General features: G+C 42.0%; 1 protein-coding gene across 1 annotated transcript; it reads right to left on the bottom strand.

Moving 5' to 3' along the window:
• Positions 1–1346: 1346 nt before the first annotated feature.
• adprhl1 (ADP-ribosylhydrolase like 1) lies at positions 1347–10487 on the bottom strand. Its single transcript, XM_040012103.1, has 8 exons — positions 9428–10487; positions 8068–8232; positions 6691–6816; positions 6363–6503; positions 6139–6266; positions 5911–6043; positions 5661–5826; positions 1347–4292 (listed from the first exon to the last, which is right to left on the bottom strand). Exons 1-8 carry the CDS (start codon positions 9639–9641, stop codon positions 2216–2218), a joined length of 3150 nt encoding a protein of 1049 aa, XP_039868037.1. The 5' UTR covers positions 9642–10487; the 3' UTR covers positions 1347–2215.
• Between the last annotated feature and the right edge of the window lie 115 nt (positions 10488–10602).

Below are 10602 nucleotides of genomic sequence, written 5' to 3'. Positions count from 1 at the left end.
AACAATAATGTTGTTGTGCCAGTTTAATGCAGCTCTTCTACCTGGACCTATTTTTAATATGTCATGTCACAGGAACAGGCGCTGAGTCATGACTATTTTTGAATCTGTGGACAGCAAACGCAACGACAAACAAGCAGCAGTCATAATAATTTGACCCAGGCTGATGATGACAGAAATTCCTAACCAAAACAGCAGCCAGAAGTATCAGTATGTGTTTGTGTTGCATGACTGAGTCTTAATATTAGACATTTAATGGATCTACATTAAAGACACACCAAATTTGTAGTTTTAACTATTCTCAACACAGTAACAATGAAGCTACGCTCTTTATCACCAGTAACTCTGAGGGTAAGCCTTGAGGTGTACAGGAAATGGGACAGGTAAGCCTCTATCTTTTCTACAACAACCTGTCTAGTGCTGTGATAAAGTATTTGCCCCCATTATTTTTATTATTATTTTATTATTTGTGTATTTGTCAAATTTAAATGTTTCCAATCAAGCACATTTTTAATATCAGAAAAAGGTAACCTGAGTAAATATAAAAGGTAGCTTTTAAATGATGATTTCATTTATTAAGGTGAAAAAAGCTATCCGGACCTACCAGGCCCTGTTTGACTGTTCACATCTCTGTATATACTTAGTGCTTCAAAGTTACCACACTTTTTTCTTTCTTGTCTGAACAACCAAAAGCAAATACTTTTTAAAGGTAGACCTAAATAAAAATACAGGCTACTCTATGGTTAGCCATATAGAGTGTGCATTTGCAGCAGTTCAGTTCTTGTAACAGCGTCTTCACATGGGAACAGGAAGAATGAACTGAACAAGATTAAACCACCACATTTTCAGAACAGACTCTGATGACCCTGAAACGTTCATATGAGGGCATGTGTTTGTGCCCTTGGTAAATGAAATAGGTAAACCATGTTAGTCTATGTCAAAGGGCCTTTGACAACCACACAGCTTAAAAATAACAATAAAGAACAATTCGAGTTTGCACATGTCCTTCAGTGATGGAGCACATGATTTTTACTGCTTGGCTAAAATGCACGAAAGAAAGTACTTTTTGACATTTTTAATATTTCAGTTTTTAATCATTTTGAAATTGTATTTAACCTCCTAGGACCTGGCACATATGTGGACATCACATTTTGGGACGTCTAGACCAAAATACTCTCTACAAGGGCCTGATATGCACTTAGGAGGACATTATGCCACTGTTCTATCAACATTTGAAACAAATCTCCTCATATGTGGATCTCATTTTTCTCAAAAACAAATTCTGGTAATTCTTTGTTTTTACATTCTTTAGGTCCCAATCAGCCCAAATAGCAATGAGAAATTAAAAATGCATGCCATGAAAGAGTTCGGGTCTTAGGAGGTTAAATAACACTTTGCCCATTTTTCTAAAATAATATAAATACAAAACTTTACAAACATGTCACCTACCTGGCTAACAAATTTGGACAACACTTTTGCCTCCCTCTGTCTCAGTTATACTCAACAATCTATACAAATGAATGAATATTATTAAGATGCACTATTAAGGTTCTAAGAACTTCATTAACCCAGTCAGCTGTATTTTGCTGTCGGTGACCTGAATGACACACATATGAAAATGGAAAATTGAGATTTTTAGAGTTCTGCTCCTGTCCTGTTTTGCATTTATTTAGAAAAAAGAAATGAACAACCTAGATTCACTAACATATAATACTGTGTTGTTTCATTTTATTCATGGACAAATAGAAGGGATATTGCATTAAAGGGGTATTGCATGTAAAATATGTAGACAGAATACAGTTAAACTTAAACAGCAGTGTGTACTGTACAGTTCCTGAACATTTCATTGAGCACATTTACAGTAAATTCAGTCAGACCACAGCTTCAGAAAGAAAAGCAGTTTAAAGACAAATGAGTCTAACATCAGTGTTGTTTGTCTGCGCACAGATTTAAATGGCAACAACTCAACCATGACACACATTTGGTCTATCAGTAAAAATGTTAGTAATCTTGGGAGTGATATTGTATGTTGTAATATACCATAAATATGACAGAAGATACCCAACGGTACTAGACTTTGACTTTTTCCTAGTTTGTATGAGCCTGTGGATTGCAGCTAATTTGCTGTTTATAATATTAATTGAATAATACTAGTTACCTGTTGGTTCATTTGTAAGTCAGTATTGTCAGGGAAAACTGAAAACATGAATTTATCAGTCTAGAACGTGAAGGTGTCAGTAAATCGTATGACTTTGGGTTTATATGTTTGCTTGACTGATGGATCCCCGTAGTTGATTGTCGTGTACTTCGGTCTCTGCTTTGCATCCTCTCTCTTGTGTTGAGGTAAAGTTACAGCAGAGACCTGACTGTCTTCAAACGTTTCCTTACTGGCAGCATCTTCTAAAAGTCGAACGCTCTGCATCGTACTTGTGCCTTTACTGTCCACTGGTTTTGCAGCTTTTGTTTCCTCTTCGGCCTCCCCGTCTCTTTCTTGTGATTCACCCTCTGCTGCTGTTCCTCTTCTGTGTGTATGGAGGCTGATGCCATTATGGAGGCTTGGGTTAGTGTCTTGAAAATTCTCCAGCGTCTTTAGCGCAGTGCTAAGAGCAGCCAAAGACGTATCAGATTGCGTTGGTGGAAGTGGATCAATAGGATTTATGATTTGTGGGGGCAGAGCTAATTGAGAGGAGGGATTATTCTGATCGGGACCTTGTTGATAACCAAAACTGTAAACACGTGGGATGACATACCTGGGCAACCTGCTTTGAACTGCCATAGGTCTTCGGGGATTTGCTTCTATGTTGTGATTGGTGTCGATGTGTGCGTATGTAGAAAATTCCTTCATACTGGGTTTTGCATTGCCTTTGGTTATAGCAGTGGAGGATTCACCTGCAGCTGATTCACTGAGAGACTGTTGCACATCTCCACCAGGACTAGCTGTTGTTATCCTCGCTGTCTTGTCCTGTTTTGGGCATTCTGAACTATTTGGACTGATTTCCTGCTCTAACTGCTCGAAAGAGGAATCTACACACATGGACCACACAGGAGAGCAGGTCCTGATTGTCACCACATGCCACTTGAGTGGAAACTCTACCTGAGGCAAGAGCCTGTAAGGTTCTGGGAACGACCACTCTGTCACAGAAGCTGAACAGAGCAACTCTACATGTGCATATTTTAGTCTGTTGTTGCTACAATGTTCTTCATCACCACATTCTTCCCGTTGGACGCTGAAATCATAAGCTTGAGCCTTCACATGTTTTAATGAGCAGCAAACCTCATCATCTAAGCTCTTCTCTCCCATTTGCTCTGCCGTCAAATCTTTTCTGTCACCCGAGTGTGAGTGTGCCCGATCTTTCCTGTCATCCTGCACATTTCTAATTTCATCTCCTTTCGGCTCCGGCCCGAGAAGAATTTGATTCTCTGTGTTTGGTTTGTGGACACTTTGGACGCCCTCCTGTTCTCTTTCAAGAGAAGCTACCTTGTCTTTTACATTAACTGCCACTTTGACTCCTTGAGAACTCCTTTCATGAGAAATCTTTAAATCACTTCCCTGACACACAGTGGCCATGGTCTCGAACTTCTCCATAATGGAAGATAAGAGGATCCCTCTTCCAATGAGTCTTGGTTTGACCGGCTGTTTATTCAGCACTTTCTGCTCTTTTTGCTCAGCCATGGCAAACTTGGCCACCATATCCTTCACGCCACCTTCTTTCTTCCGTTGTCTTTTGGCTCGTTCTCTCTTCTGCGTGCCATCCTCGCTGTCTCGGTTCATGTTACCCAGCAATCCTCTACTGCAGGGGAGAGTTCCCACCTCCCTCTGATGGGTGATGGGAGGTTTGGGTGTGGATCTTATGAATTTGGACTGGAGCAGCTGGAATGTGGTAAGGCGTCGGGGTATTAAGTCTCCTGCTGTATGATTTCCTTTGTTTCTTTGTGTCTCCACCCAGCGCTTTTCCGAGAGGTTTGAACTTGTCTCAGCAGTTTTCCCTCTGGTTATTTTTTCCGGTTCAGGCAGGTGAACAATTTCACAGTTTCTCTGAATTTGAGCCATTTTCACTGAAGACTCATTTCTTGGTTCAGAACGATGTTTGTTTCTTGCGTTTCTTTGTGATATATTATCTACATCTGGCTTTTCCGAGTTTCTATTTCTGGTGATCCACTTGGGCAGATCCTGTGTCAGGTATTGCAGGAGACTCTCGAGAATCCCACGGAGCACCGGATGGCATTTTGGATCTCTAATCAACTTCTTCAACATACTGGCATCCGGGATGTTAGCGGTTTTCTGAGAGTTTTGTCTACAGAGAATAGAGGACATGTAAAACCACCACTATTGTTTAAGCGCAGTCGTTACAGCAGAGAAGGGGGGGACATTAGAGTTAGCTTTAAGGGAGTAATCGCCAGAATAAGTGCTTTAGAACTGCATGTCTTTGATTTCATGTTTTATTTCACCAGCAAGCAAAAGAAACCAACAACAAAAAAACAATACTTTTGCTGTAAATGGGAGTTCCAGCAGTCATTTTAACCCCGTAGCAAAATGTCCAGGCTGGTAGCAAAGCAGCACGAATTAGATAATTAGTTCAGGAAACTGTTAGGGCGATTTGTGTAACAAGAAGGAAGTCTGATAGAATTATGAAGCTGTGCATCAAATTAAGGCGACAAGGAGAGCTGGGCACTTTATGTGTGATATAACTACACTTTAATTGTCACGTCATTTTAATATTAACTGTGTAGAGGTGCTTTGACAATGTGCTGCTGACAAGAGCATCAATAATAATCACGGTATTAGAACACAAAATTAATATTCTACGACTTAAAAACGTTAAAATCATCCCAACCACATCTCACATGCGCTAAAAATACATTTCATCTGGACTAAAAAGTACATAGTTCATGTTAAAGCAGGTTATAAAATAAACTTTTTTTCCCCCACTGCTCTGTCATTTCAGTATAATTGAGGCATGTCATTAGTCGTTAGTATGTCAGGTCCTAGAGTGCTGTGAAAAGAATATTTGCTCCCTTGTGACCTCCTGGATGACTCGTTGATGCGCTCTTGGAGTAATTTTGGTAGGCCGGCCATTTCTGGGAAGGTTCACCACTGTTCCAAGTTTTTTCCATTTGCGGATAATGGCTCAAAGCTTGTTTCGTTGGGATCCTAAAGCTTTAGGCTTTGTAACCCTTTCCAGACTGATAGAAGTCTCTCAGCTGTTTCTTTAGTGTTGCTTTCTGAGATCTTTTAGCCTACTTCACTTTCTCAGACAGGTTCTATTTAAGTCATTTTTTAACAGGTCTGCCAGTAATCATGCCTGTGGTTAATTATGATTCAACAAGGGGCCCAAATACTTTTTCACACAGGGGAAGCGTCAAATACTTTTCCATGGCACTTAAGGTGTCGCATTACCATCAACTGAATATTAGACTGACAGATAACAGACAATCCCACACAGAGCATTCCTCTCAGCTTTGTACGCTGGATAGTGTGACCCATAATAAAAGGTTATTCATGACAGATCTGCAACTAGATCTGTACATACTGATCCAGGGAAAACCAAGGATAGCACGACAAAAGTAGTAAGGAGGAAGCAGGCTACAACTTAAAACTACTAGAGTGGTGTGCAGAGTCGCTGCTAGCCAGCAGAGTTCAGGCCAGTGAATATCAGGATTACTTGTCTATGCATTTCTCTGCAGATGATGCCTTGAACAGCGCCTCTCCCATCTCCTCCAGGCGTTCTCTTTTGTCCACATCCTGGTGCAGACCTGGGGGAACCTGGCTCAGGCCGTGCAGGAGGCCATAAAGACATCCTGCAATCAGGCCCGTGGCTTCGCTCTCACCTATAATTAAGTTACAAAGAGTATGAGTTACACTAAATATCACTTTCATAGCACTGTGAAGGACCTCAGAGCTGTAGCTCACACCTCCGTGGAACATGGCTCGTTTGCACAGCTCAGCCCAGTCACTTCCTGCGGCCAGAAGAGCGTCATAGGCAATCATGGGGGCATCGTGGCCTCTCCGGCCTGCGCGGCCCTCTGAACTCCAACGCTTGTACATCTGTACTGACAGAAAAAAACAGAGTTAACGGGCATGCAACATGCCTGTTAGGAACTATCATCTGTTGGCATGAAATTCTGAAAGAAAAGCCTTACTTTGTCTGTTTCCTCAGCATCATAGCGATCAGGGAACAAAGCTTTGTTGTGTCCCTCCTTATCAATCTCTCGCTCTTCAAGGTAAAACTGCCACTTGGCCTCAAAGTAGAACCAGTTTTCCTGATACTCTGCATTAGAATACACATTCACACATCAACTTTCACAGACATTTGTGCACATATTAAATGCTTTTTCTTTCATACCGCAGACAGGCCCGGCCTAACCTGCCATGTGCCGTATGGTTTTCCTGCAGTACTCCGCAGCTCGTTGGATGACCTTCAAGAGCTCACGACCCCATGTCACAAGAGGTTTTCCCTGGATGGCGTAGGATGCAAATAGTGCCGTTGTCAGGGAACCTAGAAAGCCTGAAGCCACAAATGAGATCACAAGACACTTCGCCTGATCAGTCTGCTGATAGCTCAGGCTCACCAGTTACAGCCATAATAAATTTGTGTTCTTGCTGCTAAAATAGAAATATTACGCAGTCAAACAGCAGCTTAATTATCTGCCTGTGACAGATTTCTTAGGATTAGAAGCTGTTAACATCGTCACCTGTAGGGTGGTTGTGAGTCATTCTTCCAGCTTCAATGCTGACCTCCACCAAGCTATCTAATCTCTCTGGTTGCCAGTATCTCATGCCCACACACATGGCCTTGGAAGCTGCACCGAACCCAGACCCTGAACATGGAGACATGTATCCAGATACACGTTTCTGTACTGTATCAACCACTGTGGTCAGAAGTTTACGTACATAAGCTCATCATGGGTATGAATGTCATGGTACTTTGAGGCTTTTAAGGATTTCTTTGAACTGTTCTTTGTCCAAGGTCAAATGATTGTACAGCATGTTTACTAACTTTAAAAAAAAAAACTGGGTGCACAAGTTTGGACAAAAACCAAAATAAATTCAATCTACACAGAGTCAAATATATATAAATACACCCCCACTAATATTTTTGTTAAGTGTCCCTTAGCGAGTTGCATCTCAACAAGTTTTTGGCAGCCGTCAACAAACTTCTGGCATATTTGTGTCTGAATATTTGACCACTATTATTGGCAGAATTAATTTAACTGTGCAAGATGTTGATTTTAGGTGAAGTTGAAGAATTTGGAGGTAGTTCTCCTTCGTTCATCCACTTTGTGCAATGTACTATTATTCCTGGGAGGAACAGCTCCAGAGCATGATGCTACCACCACCATGCCTGACAGTTGGTACAGTGTTCTTACATTTGTCCTTGTCATTGTGGTCAAATAAAACTTTTCTCCAGAAGAGATTTAGCTTGTCTATGTGGACAGCTGCATATTTTAGTCCAGCTTAAAGGTGTTGGTTTTGGAGAAGGCACTTCTTTCTTGCACCCTCTCGATCAAGGGCGATGTAAAACTGGCTTCGCTGTGGATGACGAAGCTGGTGTTCCAGCAGTTTTCGGTATCTGCTAGGCTCGAGCCTTGGTGGTTCCTTGTATTTACATACAGTTGCTTGAACTGATGATCCTAGATTCTGCAGTTTGTTTTAGAAATATCTCCAAGAGACCTTTTCAGCTTGTATAAATCTTCAGTTCCCCCCTTTAATATCTTCACTGAGTTCCTTGGAGTTCCCCATTGTTTTGAGTATTGGTCAATCCAGTGAGTCCTGTCAAATAAATCCTTTTTATTCTCACAAAGAGAAACTACCTGTTACAGTCAACCATGATCACTAGCAAGAAGTTAATAGACCTTGGCCTTGTCAAGTTTAAAGACATAAGTGAGCCTGTATGTATACTTTTGACCCTGTGTGAATTACAGAAAATAAATTCAAACTTACAATCATTCCAACCTGGAACATTAGAACAAGAAATTATTACAAATTCATGATGACTGCATGTGAACTGTATGTGATCATGAACTCTAAAATACAATTTACATATATATTTTTTAAAAATCTCCAGTGACCTTTTTCATTGAAAGGTGTGTGCCAGGCAAGCAGAAAGTTGTAAGGTTTGAGATGAGCACAGTTCTCCACTGTGGCGGGATCAGGGACCCGGCCCTGGAGAGACACCATGGCTTCAACGTAGAGACGCACCAGCTCTCTGTACAGGTCCTCCAGACACCAGTAATCTGGAAAAACACACACACAAACCCCCGAGTCAGAGTCATTCATGCCTGGCGTGGAAGACGAGCTGAGTGGTGCTTTGATGAGCTAAATTTAGCCTCAGCCTGCCACACTGCTGATTAGCAGCGGCGTGCATGGAGTCACTTCCACACACTATGAGGTCAACTGGGAGCCACAAGCAAAGCCCCCAGACAGTGTGCTAGAATCTGTGGACTGTACATGTGTGAGTGTGTGAGAGTGTCCGTGTGGACAGAGAAGAACCACCTTTTAGTCAGTGATTCATAACTTGTGATGAAGGACTCAGAATTTCACTCATAAAGAAGTCTGTCCACTCCAATGCATGTGTGGAAAGAAGGTGGTGGGAAAATATGAACTATTTTCTTTCAGATTTAATTTTTACTCACTGCTTTAAAGAAGACTGTGTAATGTAATTACTTTAATGAGTAATAATTGCTGTAACATTTGCTTTTACTTTGTCCCTGTAAGTCCAGTGACAGTGCAAACACTGAGAAGCGCAGCATACATTACACTCCATGTGCTGTTATCTGGCTGCTGTGTGTCTGTGTGCATAAGTGCATATGTGCAGGCATGTTGGATTGTTGCTAAATAGAGCTTGCTAATCTCAAAATATGTCATCACCATTCTTTCTCAGGGCCACTGTCACTGGCTTTGAGCCGCATCTGCAGGCACACATGATACCAGCAGATTACGGAGGAGTCAGGCCTGCTATTGTTCCCGACAGCGGAGCAGAGAACAGGCTTTTCCAAAGTAGTCTATTTTGGACTCTTCTGTCCTGGAAACTTCGAGCCACGTTGCAGGGAGCTCAAGAGGGCATTTGGGTGAGGGCCTGCATAGTAAGGTTCCCGTTAAGATTTTTGTCTTTGATCCCCCTGCGGCAGAGATGGATCAGGGTATGTGAGGTTTTGTCATTCAGTTTTGATTTGCCAAAACATGATTAGCAGCTTCCTTTGCCTGTATAGAAGCAGCTATTCTGGTCCCTCTGAGCACAGAGAGATTAGAGCCAGTCTGAACAGGCCAGATGCTACGTGTCTATTTTTGAATCAAATCAGGGTTGCGTCCGTGAACACAAAAAGACGGACCATTATTGGTTTTCTGTGAAGTTGGGTGTAAAATATGTGTTTTTATCTTGATCAGACAATCACAATCATAAATCCTAATTGTCATTAATCCCAAACGTACCTGTTACAAGTGCTTCTGCTGTGGTCATGTGCATCAGCGCAGCATCACTTAGGGGCCAGTTATCAGGATCCAGTTTTAGGGCCGCCAGTCCCCCCAGAGAGGCCAGTTCCTCTTGGATTATCTTTCCCGAGGTGCACCTTTCCCAACGGCCCTTTCTGTAGCCCAAGGCATCTCCTGCAGCACTTAAAACCATGGCTGCCTTGAATTTCTCCATGCTGCTTTTTGATTTGGGTCCTTTTAGGTGTACTTTACTACCTCAAAAAACAAGAAACAGATCAAACTTTCTTGCCCCAAAACATCCTAAAGAAGTTCAAAAAGCTTCTCCAGCTCTCAAGGTTTTTGTCGAAACTCCCATTTTCCTTTGTTTCTGACACATCAGAGCTCTACTGCCTTCCCCATCCTCGCAGCTCTCTTGTAGTTTCTCATTAGTTTCTAGCAGACAAACTCTTAAGGGCGGGCAAACACGAAAGCATCGTGTTATCAGCCTCAGCTTCATTGAGCTGGGCGGTGGTGAGCGATCAGGTGTCTCCTAAAAAGGCAATCCCCCCGGTACCAAAGCCGAAAAGCTGGGTGGCTTGGTGTGGAATGGTAACAGGGGCTGGACACACTGGAGAGGATGCTAATGTGCTGTGGGCTCGAGTGCAAGCTTGTCAGCTGGTGCTGGACCTTGTTGAGAACCCTCCTGTCCCATGAGAGAAGAGTAAGAGGGGAGCATCAATGACCCCCTGATACCATATAAGCTCAAGAGCTCAACACTTTAATCCCTCCTTCAGTGTTTTAAGCATCTTTATTCATCATCTCCTCTGACATCAGCAGCTGATCTATGCTTCAGTTATGTGCACTGGTAGAGACCTGTTCTCAGTTTCTTTAATCCCTACTTGGTTGTTAAGTGCAACTGGACATAAACAACTTTTATATAACACAAATGTATTATTATTATTATTATTATTATAATAAATTGGTATGTGTTGTTCAATATGAGCTGAAAGAACCTTTTAAAAAAAAAAAGTAAAACAAAGAGGCATGGGATCATTTCACAGCGGGGTCATCGGATAGTTTGTCCAGCAGAGGGCACTCTGACTCCTCTCCAGCACATTACAATGACATCATTTTCCCTTTTTCAATAAAACTTCGATGTTCATAGTTCTCAAGCATTTTGCCCATCACCATCTAGC

Source organism: Simochromis diagramma, unplaced genomic scaffold (genome assembly GCF_900408965.1).
Source record: "Simochromis diagramma unplaced genomic scaffold, fSimDia1.1 OVJJ01000603.1, whole genome shotgun sequence".
NCBI lineage: Eukaryota > Metazoa > Chordata > Actinopteri > Cichliformes > Cichlidae > Simochromis > Simochromis diagramma.
This window is presented reverse-complemented; position numbering and strand designations above follow the sequence as displayed.